The following is a 17,181-nucleotide window of genomic DNA, read 5'->3' on the forward strand; positions in this document are numbered from 1 at the left end:
GGACTACAGAGCTCTGAACTGAGGGGGAGGAGAGGAGAGGAGAGGAGAGGAAGAGAGAGAGAGAGAGAGAACAGTACTGTACAATCAAGTTAAGGTAAAATTTGGCAGGGGATGTGGATTTCTTTCAGAATTCTTCATGTAAGGTCAAATTTGTTTAATGTGATTTTACATAAAGCAAAACTGCCTGTATCATATTCTAAGTACTCTGTTCCTTTAACATGGAAGCTGCTAAATCTTGTGTGATCCTCACTCCAAAATATTTGAATTGTTTCTTTCTGGTTGCTTGCAATATTTCCTCCTTGACCTGGGAGCTCTAGAATTTGGCCATACTATTCCTGGGAGTTTTCATTTTGGGATATCTTTGAGGAGGTGATTGATAGATTCTTTCAATTTCTATTTTATCCTCTGGATTTAACATATTGTGGCAGTTTTGCATGATAATTTTTTACATATGATGTCTAGGTTCTTTTTTTTAATCATAGTTTTCAGGTAGTCCAATTATTCTTTTTTTTTCCTGTTTAGAATTCTATTTTCCAAAATACATGTAAAAACAAATTTTGACATCATTTTTTTAAAAAAACTTTGTGTTTCAACTTTTCTTCCTCCCTCCCTTCCCACTCCCCACCCCCAAGAACTCAAGCAATTCAATATCACTTATACATGAGTAGTCATGGAAATCATCTCCACATTAGCTAGGTTATAAGACACCCCACCCTGTCTGCCCCACAAAAAACAAGGATAAACAAAAAAATAAATGCTTTACAGATATCATCCCTTCAAATTCAGTCCAGACCTGTGTCCTCTAAGTGTATATCTTTCAGCTACACTAATACTGAGAAAGTTCTTATGAGTTCAAAGTATTATCTTCCCATGTAGGAATGTAAACAGTTTAGTCTTTTAATATCCCTCATGATTTCTTTTTCCTGTTTATCTTTTTATGCTTCTCTAGGGTCTTGTATTTGAAAGTCAAATTTTCTATTCAGTTCAGGTCTTTTCATCATCAATGCCTGAAAGTCCTCTTTTTCATTGAAGTCCCATTTTTTTCCTCTGAAACATTATGAACAGTTTTGCTGGGTAGGCAATTCTTGGTTGTAGTCCCAGTTCCTTTGTCCTCTGGAATATCATACTTCATGTTCTCTTGTTCTTTAATATAGATGCTGCTGGACTTTGTGTTATCCTTACTATAGCTCCACAGTATTTGAATTCCTTTTTTCTAGCTGTTTGAAATATTTTCTCCTTGACCTGGGAGTTCTGGAATTTGGCTATAATATTCCTGAGGGTTTTCATTTGGGGATCTCTTTCAGGAGGTGATTGGTGGATTCTTTCATTTTCTGTTTTACCTTCTACTTCTAGAATATCAGGGCAAATTTCCCTGACAATCTCTTAGAAGATGCTGTCTAACTTCTTATTTTGGTCATCTTTTTCAGGTAGTCCAATGATTTTCACATGATTTCTCATGGATCTATTTTCCAGGTCAGCTTTTTTCCCAAGGAGATATTTCACATTTCCCTCTATTTTTTTTTAATTCATTTGGATTTGCTTTACTGTGTCTTGGTTTCTCATAAAGTCACTAGCTTCCATTTGTTCAATCCTAATTTGTAGGCAATCATTTTCTTCAAAGAGCTTTTGTATCTCCTTTCCCATTTGACTTTTCAAACTGTTGACTTTTTTCTCATGACTCTCCTTCATTGCCCTCATTTCTCTTTCCATTCTTTCCTCCACCTCTCTAAATCTCTTTTATCTCTCCTACTTTCTCTTCAAAGTCCCTTTTGAGTGCTTCCATGGCCTGAGATCAATTCATATTTTTCTTGGAAGCTTTGGATATAGGGGCCCTGAGGTTGCTATCCTCTTCTGAGAGTGCACCTCAATCTTCCTTGTTGCTAAAGAAACTTTCGATAATTCTCAACTTTCTTTGCTTGCTCATCTTGCTGTCTTTTATTTGACTTTTAACTCCCTCTTACAGTAGGGCCCTACTTTCAAGCTATACTGTCCCAAACTTCAGAGGGTCCCAAGTGATTCAGTTTGAGGGAGGGCAGGTTTTTCTCTCACCAGGCTTGTTCTCTGGTCCGAAGATAACTTTAAGCCAAGTTGGTAATTAACCAGCCAGAAGAGTGTGGTGGTGTTTCTTAGCTGTGATGAGCCTGCACCCCTCCCCTACCTGAGCCTCTTGCCACTCAGGATTTCTTCCTGGTTCCCTGCTGGGGTGGGATAGCGAATTCCTCCTTAGGTCCCACAGACACCCCTGTATTTTCCCCCCTGGCCAGCTGTTCAGCCCACTCACCCTACTGTAAGCTTAGTTCCAGAAGACGTTGGTGCTGCAGCTGATTTGGAGGCTCAGAGGTAAGTTCCTCTGGCACAGCATGCCTGGGGTCTGTGTCAGTGCAATCGCCAGGTTGGACTTTTCTTTCAGCCCAGCGTGGCTCCCTTTAATCTGTCTTTGGCTGGAAAATAATCTCAGCCCATCTTTTTGTGGGTTTTGCAGTTCAAGGACTTGTTTTATTGCAGTTTTGGGGGGGTAATTTTGTAAGGAGCTCTGTGCATTTAATGTCTTTGCTCTGCCCTGAGAAGTAGTCTAATTATTCTTAAATTACCTCTCTGATTTATAGTCCAGGTCAGTTATTTTTCTGAGATATTTCATTTTTTCTTCTATTTCTTCATTCTTCTGACTTTGTATTCTTTATGTCTCATAAAGTCATTAGCTTCCATTTGCCCAAATCTAATTTTTAGGGAATTATTTTCTTCAGTGAGCTTTTGTATCTTTTTTCTATTAGACCAACTCTACTTTTTAAGGAGTTTTCTTCATTGGATTTTTGTGCCTCTTTTACCAAGCTATTGATTCTCTTTTCACATTTTTTTTACATCACTCATTTCTTTTCCCATTTTTTCCCCTCTACCACTCATCACAATCTTTGATAATTCCAGGAATTCCTGTTGGGCTTGTGTCCATTCAGCGTTTTTCTTTGAGGCTTTGCTTGTAGGTATTTTCATATTGTTATCTTCTGAGTTTGTGTCTTGGGCTTCCATGCCACTGTAGCAGTTTTTTTTTCATGATCAAGTTCTTTGTTGTTTGCTCATTTTCTCTGTAGATTTCTTGATTTTGAACTTTTAAAGTTGGTTTCTGCTCATCTGGGTATGGGAAGGGACTATCTCAAGCTTCAAACTTTTCTGTTCTATTTTCAGAGCTAATTCTGGGGTTAAGTTGTTTGTGTATCCAAGGTGGTATGATTTGGGGAGTGGTATGGTCACTGCTCTTCTATCCTCCTTGCTCCCCTACAGCTGCTACTGCCCCTCTCTGCCTTGGAATTGACCAGGGCCCTTGCTAATGTGTGAATGACCACAAGTGCTTCTCTTTGCCTGCAACTGTGACCCACAACTGAATATAGGCAATATAGTTGCCAATCAGTACCAGTTTCACCAAGTGCCAGCCATCTGGTACCTTGTAATTTCCAATCAGTTGTCTGACCCCTTTCCCATCTCTGGGATGAGAGCTCCTGAGGCTGCTACTACTGTTGTGGCTACCTCCAAACCCCTTGTTCTTTCTTTAACTTAATTTTAAAATCTTTTGTTTTTCCCCATAAGCATGAGAAAATTGATTGTATTGCTTACTCTTTTCTTGATGACCATATTCATTTGCTTTTCTTTTCTTTCTCTAATTTGGAGTATTTACAAGTTGATTACTTTGGCAGTCTCACTTCTTTTGGAAGAATGACTGTAACTTTCTTTTGTTTAAAGTCCACTCCCCCACCCCCACCCCAATTGATTAGGTTCAGCCTTGCAGGATATTATCTTGGGGGGCTGCTATTATGATATGCCTTCAAGATATGAATTCATGTCTATATGAGTCCATAATTTCACTAGTGGGGCACAGCTTGCAAAGCCAATTTGTTTAATTGTAGTGGGGCTAGAAATACCATAGATATTCTCCTCTACTGATAATACAGAGGCACAGTTACAACCAAGGGTTCCTTGTATTAGCTAGGGACTGTATTCCAGGTTATCATTGTAGTGAGTTTTGTGAACACATGACTAAGATTGAGAAACAATTTCAGATTGTAATTATAACTTCACAATAAACAAAGGATCAATTTTTTTTTATTTAAGGCTAGATTCAATAACTACTCTCCTTGAGCCTAAGGATACTGTTATGAATTAGAATATTGAGCCAGTAGAACTGTCACTTAATTGTGATGTCAGGTAGGGGACTAAAAAGAACAGATTAAACTTCTTTCCTAAGAGAAATGATTAACTCTTACCTTGTGAAAAGTATTTGAGAAAAAACTTTAGCCCTCATCCTGAAAGAACAGAATGAGAACTATTTTTACAGTGATGGTAAGTGGTAACAGATTTCACAGTCAAAATATAGGAGATTACTGTGTGGAAGATCCAGAGCAAATTGACAAATGACTAAAATCACATTTCTCCTTAATGAGAAAACATCAGCACATACCCCTTTATTGCCTTAGAACCCAAGAGGAGAATGAATAAAGGTAATGAGACACATAGGTGAAGGGGAGGAAGTTCAGAGTGGTTACCACTAACAAGTGGATTTCCCCGAGATCCACATGAGGTCAGAGCCTCTAAAACCCTGTTATATATATGGCAATAATGTACCGAAAAATACAACCCAGGAACTTTACGAATACAACTACCAAACACTCTTCACACAAATCAAATCAGATCTAAATAATTGGAAAGATATCAATTGCTCATGGATAGGCAGAGCTAATATAGTAAAAATGACAATACTGCCTAAATTAATTTACTTATTCACTGCCATACCAATCAGACTACCTAAAAATTATTTTATAGAGCTAGAAAAAACAAAATTCATCTGGAAAACAAAAAAATCAAGAATATCCAGGGAAATAATGAAAAAAAATTCACAGAAAGGTGGATTAGTGGTACCAAACCTGGAGCTTTACTATAAAGCTGCAGTCATCAAAACTATCTGGTACTGGGGCAGCTAGATGGCGCAGTGGATAGAGCACCGGCCCTGGAGTCAGGCCTCAGACACTTAACACTTACTAGCTGTGTGACCCTGGGCAAGTCACTTAACCCCAATTGCCTCACTAAAAAAAACCAAAAAACCCCAAACTATCTGGTACTGGCTAAAAAATAGAGTGGTAGATCAATGGAATAGGTTAGGCTCAGGAAATGCAGTAGTAAATTACACTAGTAGTGTTTGATAAACCCAAAGACTCCAGCTTCTGGGATAGGAACTCAGTATTTGACAAAAACTGCTGGGAAAACTGGAAGATAGTATGGCAGAAATTAGGCATAGACCAACATCTGACACCTTATACTAAAATAAGGTCAAAATGGATACACGATTTAGACATGAGGTGATACCATAGGTAAATTAGGAGAGGAAGGAATAGTCTACCTATCAGATCTTTGGAAAGGAAAACAGTTTATGACCAAACAAGAGGTAGAGCATATTATAAAATGCAAAATGGATGATTTTGATTACATTAAATTAAAAAAATTTTGTACAAACAGAAGCAATGCATCCAAAATTAGAAGGGAGGCAGAAAGCTGGGAAACAATTTTTGAGGCCAGTACTTCTGATAAAGGCCTCATCTCTAAAATATATAGGGAACTAAATCAAATTTATAAGAACCCAAGTCATTCCCCAATTGAGAAATGGTCAAAGGATATGAACAGGCAGTTTTCTGATGAAGAAACCAAAGCTATCTATTCCCATATGAAAAAATACTCTAAATCTCTAATGATTAGAGAGATGCAAATTAAAACAACTCTGAGGTACCACCTGACACCTATCAGATTGGCTAAAATGACAAAAAAGGAAAATAATAAATGTTGGAGAAGCTGTGGGAAAATTGGAACACCAATGCATTGTTAGTGGAGCTGTGAACTGATCCAACCATTCTGGAGAGCAATTTGGCATTATGCCCAAAGGGCGATAAAGCTGTGCATACCCTTTGACTCAGCAATACCACTTTTGGGTCTTTTTCCCAAAGAGATCATGGAAGAGGGAAAGGGACCCACATGTACAAAAATATTTATAGCTGCTCTTTACGTGGTGGCAAAGAATTGGAAGTTGAGGGGGTACCCATCAATTGGGGAATGGCTGGACAAGTTGTGGTATATGAATACAATGGAATACTATTGTGCTGTAAGAAATGATGAGCAGGAGGAGTTCAGAGAAACCTGGAGGGTCTTACTTGAGCTGATGATGAGTGAGATGAGCAGAACCAGAAGAACATTGCACACAGTATCATCAACATTGAGTGTTGATCTACTGTGATGGACTATATTCTTCTCACCAATGCAATGGTACAGAAGAGTTCCAGGGAACTCATGATAGAAGAGGATCTCCAAATCCAAGGGAAAGAAAAAGAACTGTGGAGTATAGATGCTGAATGAACCATACTATTTCTTTTGTTTTTGGTGCTGTTTTTTTTCTATTTTGAGGTTTTTCATCATTGCTCTGTTTTTTTCTCTTAACAGGACTAATGCAGAAATAGGATTAATGTTATTATGTGTATATATATATGTGTGTATAGATATATCTATATCTATATGTATCTGTATGTAGATATAGATATAACTTATATCAGATTACCTGCTGTCTAGGGGAGGGGGGAGGGAGGGAGAAAAATCTGAAATTGTAAAGCTTGTATAAACAAAAGTTGAGAACTATCTTTACATGTAACAGAAAAAATAAAATACCTTATATGTAAAAAAAAATAATGTACTGAAAAATACAGACAAAAAAGATCAGAGTACTATTGCATGCTATGTAGTTCTTTATTCCAGTTTGGTTTTTTTAAATCACATACATGTTATTATACATAATAATTAAAATAATCAAAAATAAGAAAATAAATAAGATAACCTGGTTTACAACCCAAAACTGGTGTGTTTGTCAAGCTGTTAAACAAAAAGACCAACTGAATATTTTGTAAATTAAATGGTTTACATCAGTGAGGAATATTAGGTTTCACAGTCACCTTAATCTGGTTCTCACCAGTTTTCCTGACATATAGATAATAAGTCCTACCAATCTACTCATCTCTTCTCACAGAATATCTGCAAAAGGCTTGAGCATCTCTGGATGGAGGAAGCCACTATGTGAAAATGAACTGTTTTTACAATAACAGTAGAACAAATATTTCTCAATTCATCTATTAGACTGTGAGCTCCTCCATCTATTAGACTGTACACTCTTCGAAGGCAGGGAGTATCTTTTTGCCTCTTTCTTTCCCTAGCACTCCGCATGGTACCTGGCATGTTGTAGGTGTTTAATAAGTATTTATTGATTCAGATGAACTAATTTCCATTTGTACACAGTGAAAATTAGAGAATCCTAGAAGGAAAGACAAGAAAATCACAGTATGAACCATGATTTGAAATTTCAATTGTTTCCATACTAAATATCCTCCCTTAAAATACTAAATTTGAGTTCAGTGCTTTATGTTGATAGAGAACACTGCAGGTACTCCAAATAGCCACCAGAGGGCAGAGGGCAGAGAACAATCTGGCAATCTTTCTGAGAAAGCAAATTTTGGGGGAGTTTTTTTGGTTTGGTTTGGTTTTGGGTTTTTTTGGGCCAGGCAATGAGGTTTAAGTGACTTGCCCAGGGTCACACAGCGAGTAAGTGTCAAGCGTCTGAGACCGGATTTGAACTCAGGTCTTCCTGAATCCAGGGCTAGTGCCCTATCCACTGTACCACCTAGCTATCCCGAGAAAGCACATTTTTGAAGGGGCTCTTTTCTGCTTTTGATCCTCTTTACCTTGTGTGATGCTCTCACTGTTTGAGTTCAAGCTTCTTCCCTCCTATCCTGCTCATCTTTCTAATTAGCAGAGCTGGGTCTGAAAGATCACAAAACAGGAGTAGGATCTATCAGATAATTTTAATAAATGTTAGTAAGTCAGCAATATTTATAGGAGGAAAGATTCATATGATATGGAGACTATTTTCTCCCAGTTCTTTGTATTTTAGGGTTTTTTTATTGGAGGGTGATTCATTGGATATAGATTTAGAGTGCTATCCACTTTCCACATAAATTGATGCCTTTTCCCATCAAAACTGCTCTTTAGGGGACAACTAGGTGGAGCGGTGGATAAAGCACCAGCCCTGGATTCAGGAGGACCCAACTTCAAATCCGGCAAGTCACTTAACTCTCATTGCCCGGCCCAAAAAAAACAAACCAAACCAAACAAACCCTGATCTTTAGAATGCACTGTACAATTTAAATATTCTGTGTTTTGGACCAATCTTTGGTAGACTACTGTTGCACTGGATACATTAGTATTTATATTGTTACACAAAATTTTTCAATCCCAAAGATCATAATTAGTGATTTTTAAAGCAAAAAGAAAAAATAGCTTTTAAGTGCAGATAGAGATTGCAATTCATAGAAAGAACTTCAACATTTAACCACAAAACAATACAAAGCTACTTTAGCGATAAAGGTAATCAGAAACACTGTTATGGTATAAGACAAATGTACACTGATTTCAGGTGCCACCTATGTCAATGTACTAGAAAGTGACAAGTTTTTGATCAGCAGCTCCAGGAATGTTTCTAGTCGTTGCTGTGATCTGTAAGCAACAAGTCCACCCTTATTGGCCCATCGATCTATACCAGTAACCCCTTGATTGTCCACATTGTACAATAAGTGCGGCAAATCACGCCTAGTTTCTGGGTTTCTTTTTAAGCACTCCTTCAAATCCACCATTCCTCCACCAATTGATTTCAATATGGCATGAGCAGCACAGGTGTCCCATTTGAATGTGGTATCCTCGGAAAAGATATAGACATCAACAAGACCTTGTACAACACAAAGGCTCTTGTACCCAGCTCCAGCTGCCCCATATATATTTTCACCACATATCTTGGATAGTGCTGTTTTAATAGTGTCCTTTTCACTTGTGCTAATGACAGCAGAGAAGTGCTGTGTGAATTTAGGTTCATAGTTGGACTCTCCAGTCAGCTGGCTGGCTGCTTCACCATCATTTCCACTCTTACTGGAAAGCTGAAGTGAATGAATGTTGGAGTCCATGTAAGAAAGACCCCAAAAGTACTGCCCTTTCCACCTGTAAAACAGAAATGCAAGTGATTTTTCCCCTTCATTTGTTTTTTATCCCCAGATGACATTAGTTTTTAAATTGTAAATATACACACATATACTTCATTCGCTTTTGCCAATTTCATTTTAATGGACCTTAAAAACCTTATCCTGCATTAAAGCCCTATTCCAATGCCTCATCATGGCATGAAAGTAATCATGGGCTTTAAATTCCCACCTTTGTCATGTCCATAGTAGCACAAAAATGTTCAAGGAACAGTGACCTGCCAGGTGAATAGATTATTGAAAATATAAAATTTTAGCACCATTTTTGGGATATGGAATCAAATGTAAAGGTTAAGGTGAAAGAATAAAGTTGTATAACTTATGAATGGCTTCTAGCTCTTACATTTTTCATGGTTTTAGCAACTCTGCTTTATCTTCCTTTATACTCTAGTTCCACTTTTATTGATGGCACAGGTAGCAGAAGGCATAAGTCTTTGGAACAATAATTATGGCTGTACCAATCCCAATTCTTTGTCATTTAAAGTTGTGGGTCTTGAAGAAGGGAGAAAGTTTTTTATTGTTACTCTTGGTGTTTTTATTTTTTGATGGGGGTGAATTACTGATACACAATAAAATCAACACTACGTGCAGGCACTAGACATACAAACAAAAGTATGAGGCACTGACTGTCCTCCAGAAGTTTCAATGCAGCTCACAGCTCTAAGAAAAAATTTCAGGAAAGTGAATTCCTTAGGAGGGGAAAAGAGTCTGTACATGAAAAACAGCTTGAACTATTAAAATGAGAGGCAGCATAGTATAGGGGATAGTGAGCTGTCCTCAAAGCCAGAAAGACCTTGATTCAAGTCCAAACTCTGATGCCAAGTGGCCTGGTGACACTGGTCTATTATTTTGTTCTCTGGACGTCTCTCTAAGACTCCAAGACACAGAGAATAGTGTCTACTTGCCACAGAAGAGGCATTTTTCTCACCTAGTATTTCCTAGACCAGTGAAATTACAAATCTAGTTCCTATCCTTATTATTAAAATGACAGGGTTTAGTTGGGTCACAATCTAAAGGGTCTCTATAGTGGGGAGAGAGGCTCTACTCTCTCTTCCTGTTTATTCCAAGGGAGCCCTTAGTAGATATGAGCAAGACAAAAAAGCAAGAAACATTTATTAAGCATTTACTATGTGGCAGGCACTGTGTGGGAGAGGGGAGTTTTGATTTAGTTTGCACAGACATTTTTAAATGATACAAAGCTTCGGGCAATGCTCTCGATTTCCCAGTATACTTCAAGACTGTGAAAATCTGTGGTTCACTCTTTCTAATTTGCTTCCTAGGGGCCCTAGAATCTATTCCAGAATAATAATTTCATATTTTGATTGTTAAAAATGCCCAATCCTTGAGCGCCCTGTTAGCAAGGGCAAAGGTGGGTGTGGAAATAAAATATACAGTGTTTACAATAAGAAAACCAGTCCCTGGGGGCAGCTAGGTGGTGAAGTGGATAAAGCACTGCCCCTGGATTCAGGAGAACCCGAGTTCAAATCCAGCCTCAGATACTTGATACTTACTAGCTGTGTGGCACTTACTTGCTGACCCTGGGCAAGTCACTAACCCCCATTGCCCCTCAAACAAAAAGAAAAACAAAAAACAAAAAAGAAATACAGTTCCTGTTCTGTTCATTTCTTAAAATTAACTTGGATTCACTATATTTCTTGAGGTTAAGAAAAGTTCAACTGGTTGTTTATTTAATGATATTCTTCATAATACATTCAGAAACTAGAAAGCAATATTGATAACAATGATAATAGCTAGGATTTATACTTCATACTTTTAGGTTTACAAAGTGTTTGACAAATATTGTCTCATTTTTTCCTCACAACCACCCTGGGAGGCAGGTGTTACTATTATCCTCATTTTACATATGAGGAAAGTGAGGCAGATGGAGGTTAAGGTGACTTGCATAAGGGCACAAAGCTAGTAAATATCTCAGGTCAGATTTGTATTCAAGTCTTCCAGACTCTAGCTCTATCGTTGTATCTACCGTACCACCTACCTGTGGACATTACTTTTATAGTGACATTTAATTTTATCTAATCTTGCTATAAGCCTACTTGGGAAAGTAGGGCACAGGATTTGTGCTTTCTAGACCCCAAATTTAAAATCCTGATCCTTCAGAGTGAGCCACCCCCCAACACTTCAAAAAACATACACCCTATATCTCAAACCCTCTTTAAATGCATAACATACTGTAACTGAAAAACAGATTTTTGGTCTGACTAGATAAAGAATTGACTTATGAAAAATAAAACTCATCCTTTCCAAAACACAGGCCCCATCTTATTTAAAATTTTATTCTGGAGAAGTTTCAGCAGAAACATTCCAATTTAGCTCAGTAATTGTAATGAAATAGAGAGAAATGATCTTAGAGAGTTTCTGAGTTGGAAGGGATTCTCAAAGGTTTTGTCCAATTCCCTTATTTTATAGATGGGAATTGTCAGGCTTAGAAACTAAACTAGGTGAGATCACAGAAATTGGCAAAGCCAGGGTTAGAAACCAATTCATCTTTTACCTGAGTGTTTTTATATCTTGTGATGCAAATGGTTGATTGATGACTCCGATCAAAGGTACGCCTGTTTGTCTATCGTATACACCAATTAATATAGTTACACACTGAAGTCCACATGGAAAAACTCCTCGATTGGGCTTGATGTCAGCGGACCCTTTTATGTATTGATAAGTAGAGTCTAAAAATAAATTAAGATGGTCATTATTCAAATAATGATTAGGATGGTGATAAACCCATTTTTATCCCCTTCTATACTCCTGCGTTACTTATGGGTCCTTTTCTTAATCTCCTCACCCCATTCTACTTATGGCTTGAACTGTTCCTTAACTTATTTATATTTGTATGTGGTTTCTCCAATTACATTATAAACTTGGGTGAAGCAAGGATGTCTGTTATCATCACTATTATTCAGGACTGTACTAGAAATACTAGCCATTGCAATAAGACAAGAAAAAGAAATTAAAGGAATAAGAATAAGGAAACAAGGAAACAAAACTATCACTTTTTTCAGACAATATGATGGTATACTTAGAGAATTTTAGAAAATCGACTAAAAAAACAAACAACTTTATCATCAGCATTTCTATATATTACCAACAAAACCTAGCAGGAAGAGAGAGAGAAAGAGAAATTCCATTTAAAATAACTGCAGATAATATAAAAAACTTGGGAGTCTACCTGCCAAAACAAACCCAGGAATTATATGAACATACTTACAAAAACACTTTTCACATGCAAAAAAGACAGAACAAATGGAGAAATGCTAATTCCTCAGAGATAGGCTGAGCCGACATAATAAAAATGACAATTATACCTAAATTAATTTACTTATTCAGTGCTATACCAATCAAACTACAAAAGAATTATTTCATAGAACTAGAAAAAACAACCAAATTTGTCTGGAAGAACAAAAGGTCAAAGAATAACAAGTGAATCAATGAATGAAAAAAATATGAAGGCAGCTTAGCAGCAACGCATTTCAAACTATATTACAAAGTGGTAATCATCAAAATAATTTGGTCCTAGATATGAAAGAGTGGTGGATCATTTCTCAAATACACAGGCAACTGAGCCAAATTTATAAAAATAAGAGCCATTCCCCAGCTGATAAATGATGAAAGGATATGAACTGACAGTTTTTAGAAAAAAATCTAAGTTATCAATAGTCATATAAAGCAATATTATAAATCACTATTGATGATAGAAATGCAAGTTAAAACAACTCTGTGGTATTATTTTACACCTATCAAATTGACTAACATGACAGAAAAGGAAAGTGACAAATACTGATGCGGATGTGGAAAAAAATAGCTACACTAATGCAATGCTGGTGGAGTTGCAAACTAACCCAGCGATTCTGGGGAATAATTTGGAACTATGCTCAAAAAGCTATAAAACCAAGTATACCCTTTGATCCAGCAATACCGGTATTGTCTGTATCCTGAAGAGATTAAAGAAAAAGAAAAAGGACCTATATGTACAATAATACTTAGAATTAGAAATTGAGGGGGTATCCATCAATTAGGGAAGGGCTGAACAAGTAGTGGTATATGATTGTGAAGGAATATCATTGTGCTATAAAACTGGCTAGGGGAATAATTTCAGTAAAATCTGGAAAGACATATCAATTGATACAAAGTAAAGTGGTCAGAACCAGGACAACATTGTACATAGTAATAGCAATAATGTAATGATGACAAACTGTGAAAGATTTAGCTACTCTAATCAATACAAATATTCAAGACAATTCTAAAAGACTCAAAGAAAAATGTTATCTACATCCAGAGAGAGAACTGATGAACTCTGAGTGCAGATTGATGCATACTTTTCACTTACTTTATTTTTCTTACTTTTTTATGCAACACAACTAATATGGAAGTATGGATTTTATGACTTCACATGTATAGCTGATACCACATTGCTTGCCTTCTCAATGATTAGGGGAGGTGCTTAAGGAGGAAAAGAATTAGGAACTACTCAACATTTAAAAAAATAATATTAAAATAAAGCAAAATTATTTAAAAAATAAACTGTAAACTCTTTGTAAGTAGGTACTGTATTTTATACTTATGTCTTCTCTCCCTCACCTTCCCCTCCATCATATACTTATTTTTCTCCTTTCACAGAGATAGCAGTACTTTCTCTTTTTTTTTTCCTTTGACTGGACCTGTGATTTTTACCTAGGGAATTAATTCCTCTAAAAATACAAGCCAGCAAATCTTCTGTAACAAAATCTTAGGGAGGTGCCAGGGACACTGATAGCTTAACGGTGTTGTTCCAAGTGACATAGCTGGCATGTCAGAGGCAGGAGGTAGAACTCCTATTCTAACTGTTAGGTCGTCTTTCTAACTTTGCCTCTATTTCTCTCTCGCAGTTGAGCTGTTTCTTGTACTTAACATAAAACTTCTAACATATTAGAAAACCTTGTATTTTAAAATCAGCCCAATGCTGAAAGAAGGAAAACCACATTGATATCCTACGACGATTATAAAAATGGGTGAAGGAGAAGGGTTGACATTTTCACCCATGTTTTCATGGTCATGAGAAATCTTGTTATGGTAAATAGAGAAGCGGTCTCAGAGTCGAGAAGACCCGGGTTCAAGTTCCACTTCTGACACATACGGCCATGTGGTCTCAGACACATGTGAACAAGTTTCTGAGAGGAAAAATTCTAAGAGCCTTAGTTAAGATTTTTAGTTGCAAAGAAGGGATGTACCTGCACTGATAGAGGGAGTTTCCTCCTCTGGGTACTATACAAATGAAATCATAGACCCAGTCTTTATTAATGATCATGTACTAGATTCCCCAATGTACCATGTTATAAAGCTCATCTGGGAGTGAAGATCACTCTGTGCCCCCTCTAATTAGTATAAATAGAAGAGCAATGTGTTTATTATAAGACAGAGATCCACCACCACCCTCTTACCTATAGGATCCACCCACATTCCCATGATATCTTGTGGAATGTTAATTTTCACCAAATCCAGAGTTGGGTCAGCAAATGAAATATCTTGATGGACGGCTTGGGCCAGTGCTTCAGACGCCAATTTATTACCATTAAGAACCTTATTAAGAAGTTGGGCAGTTTCTTCTTCTGTTGGACAAACTTTAACTGTGATCTTTTCTCCTAAAGAAAAAAAAGGAAAAAGTATTATATTCTAAAAACTCAAAGATAACAAATGATATTATACAATGTCTAACCTGGAATTGGTCACCATTATACAATAATATGCATTTCCATAGCAATTTAAGGTTTGCAAAGCACTTTATATGCATTATTTCATTTAGTCTTATCCTACTTTTACAGATAAGAAAAAAAGTATAACGACTTGCTGAGGGTCATACAGCTAGTAAGTGGCTGGGGCAGGATTGGATCCCAGATTTTCCTTCCTTCAAGTTTAATACTCCAGAAACTAACTATTCCACACTCTTATGAAATAAGAATGTAAGTAAGGAAATACTTCTCTTGAATAGTTATGAGATCAGGAGAGACAGTACACCAAATCTGTTTATCTAACTAACATTCTGCAACATTATACTCAGCTAAACACGGCAAAGAATGAGAAAGTGGTGAAATATGTCAAAATACATGTGTGTGAAGCTCACACAACTTAATCCACAAAAATCCTCCAGGCCATCATTCAGATTCTACTTCCACTCACTAAAAACATCTTTTGTTTATCTTTGCTTATTTTGGTTTTGAAACAATCTTATCTGGTTTCCCAGTCCTTCAGCTTACAATAAGCAAATTAATACACCATATGCTGCCATTTGTATGTGCAAAAAAAGTTGGTTTTCAAGAATAATGGTTAGACTATGAGACTGACTGTGGCCCTTAAGATAGATGGAAACATTCATTGTAAAATCACATCTAAATAATTGTTGGTAATAAAGTATACCTAGAAGAGGTTGTGATAAAAAATTGAAAGGTAAAAGGAATAATTTCATTTAAATGCTTGTTACTTAAAGGGGTTAAAATAAGCCAGATATAGTAAGTGGTGTTGTTGTTGTTGTTGTTCAGTTATTTCAGTCATGTCTGACTCTTCATGACCCCATTTGGGGTTTTCTTAGGAAAGAGAGTGGAGTGGCTGACCATTTCCTTCTCTATCTCATTTTACAGATGAGGAAACTGAGGTTAAACAGAGTTAAGTGACTTGCTCAGGGTCACATTGCTGAGGCTAGATTTGAACTCAGGTCTTCTTAACTCCAAACCTGGTGCTCTTTCCACTGCACCACCTAGCTGCCCTTAGGCATGGTGATACATGCCTGTAATCCCTGCTACTATGAAGGCTAAGGCTGGCATATCTCTTGAGCTTGCTTTGTATCCTAGAAGGACCTCCTTACCTAGTCCTTAAAAAAACCAAAGTGCTTAAAGTAGATTCAAGTTCATGATGGAACACGAAAGTTCTGTGATTTTATAAACATGGGGAACTCAGAGTGTGGGAATCCCCTCTGCCCACATAGATCGTGACCCATCTAGATGGGTGCTTGGAGCTGCCCTAAATGGAGGTTACATGACTTGCTCAGGGTTTCTAGTTAGTAAGTGGCAAAAGTGGGATTTGAACCTAGGTCTTCTAGAAACCTAAGCCCACCATGCTCCAAGTTACATTACAGTCTCTATTTTCATAGTGTACTGTAATCTATATGCTTTTATCTAAAAATAAAGATAAGAATGAGTAAATTAACGTGGCACAACCAATCCACAGAAGCGGGAATTACTGTCTGTGATATTTCTAAGGAGGTAAATAAGTACATAACTATTGTCTGAAAGCTTTATTTTGCATTTCTTCCCACTGGAGTTGTTACAACACAGAGGATTCAAGTATTATATTCGCAAGAGAAAATAAACTAAAATACTCTTTGGCAATTAAGTTTAAAGAATACACAAGAATATTTTCATACTTACCCAGCTCATTAGTAAATTCATTGGATTCTTCTCCATATATGTGGTTTTCCAAGCCTGGAAACTGAATTGATTGGGGACAGGGGTTTGGGTGGGGGGAGATGGGGGGAAGGGAAGGGAGGGTGAGACAAAAACAGAAAACCACATGTTCAGTTTTGAACAGATTAATTTTATCTTCTAAATTCAACACAAAGTTGTGAAAATTCAGAGACTGCCCTTGATATCGGTCCAGCTATAAAAGGACAGCCCGATTTAGAAACTAATTTTCTAGTTTATGCCTAAAAGTACACGTCCTTCCCCGAAAAGTTTAAGATACTGTATAAATTTATTTTACTCCGTGTCTCTCTCTTCAATTGCAAAAAAGTTCTAGTAGAATTCCCAGATCACCCAATCACAATCCCTCCTTTTACTTACAAACCACTAAAAGTATGATTTCTGCTTTGTCGTGTGAATTGATGCCTTAGTGGCTGGAGAATAAATAGTATTCGTGATTAGTGGGCAAGGGGTTTGTATGGATGGGACTGGTGATTTTAAGTTTTATTCTCATCTCAATCTGTGATTGTCAGCAACTTAGAGGCTTTATTAGCATTTAGACTGATATGAGTTATCCAAAATAAAGGAAATTGCTGTTCAGTTGGTTAGGTTTCCTTTACTCATGTCTTATACTA

At 37.0% G+C, this 17,181-nt stretch overlaps 1 protein-coding gene across 10 annotated transcripts in view; it reads right to left on the minus strand.

Moving 5' to 3' along the window:
- Window positions 1-7,172: 7,172 nt before the first annotated feature.
- Window positions 7,173-17,181, minus strand: part of INPP1 (inositol polyphosphate-1-phosphatase) — a 60,303-nt gene continuing 50,294 nt past the window's right edge. For all 10 annotated transcript variants that reach the window (XM_043997481.1, XM_043997480.1, XM_043997478.1 and 7 more), the window contains 4 exons: window positions 16,517-16,577; window positions 14,537-14,737; window positions 11,614-11,788; window positions 7,173-9,063 (listed from right to left, as the gene is read on the minus strand). In XM_043997481.1, the coding sequence (XP_043853416.1) occupies window positions 8,496-9,063; window positions 11,614-11,788; window positions 14,537-14,737; window positions 16,517-16,577 (1,005 nt within the window). In that variant the 3' untranslated portion in view covers window positions 7,173-8,495. The remainder of the gene's footprint in view (window positions 9,064-11,613; window positions 11,789-14,536; window positions 14,738-16,516; window positions 16,578-17,181) is intronic.

The sequence above is a fragment of the Dromiciops gliroides genome, chromosome 3 (genome assembly GCF_019393635.1).
Source record: "Dromiciops gliroides isolate mDroGli1 chromosome 3, mDroGli1.pri, whole genome shotgun sequence".
NCBI lineage: Eukaryota > Metazoa > Chordata > Mammalia > Microbiotheria > Microbiotheriidae > Dromiciops > Dromiciops gliroides.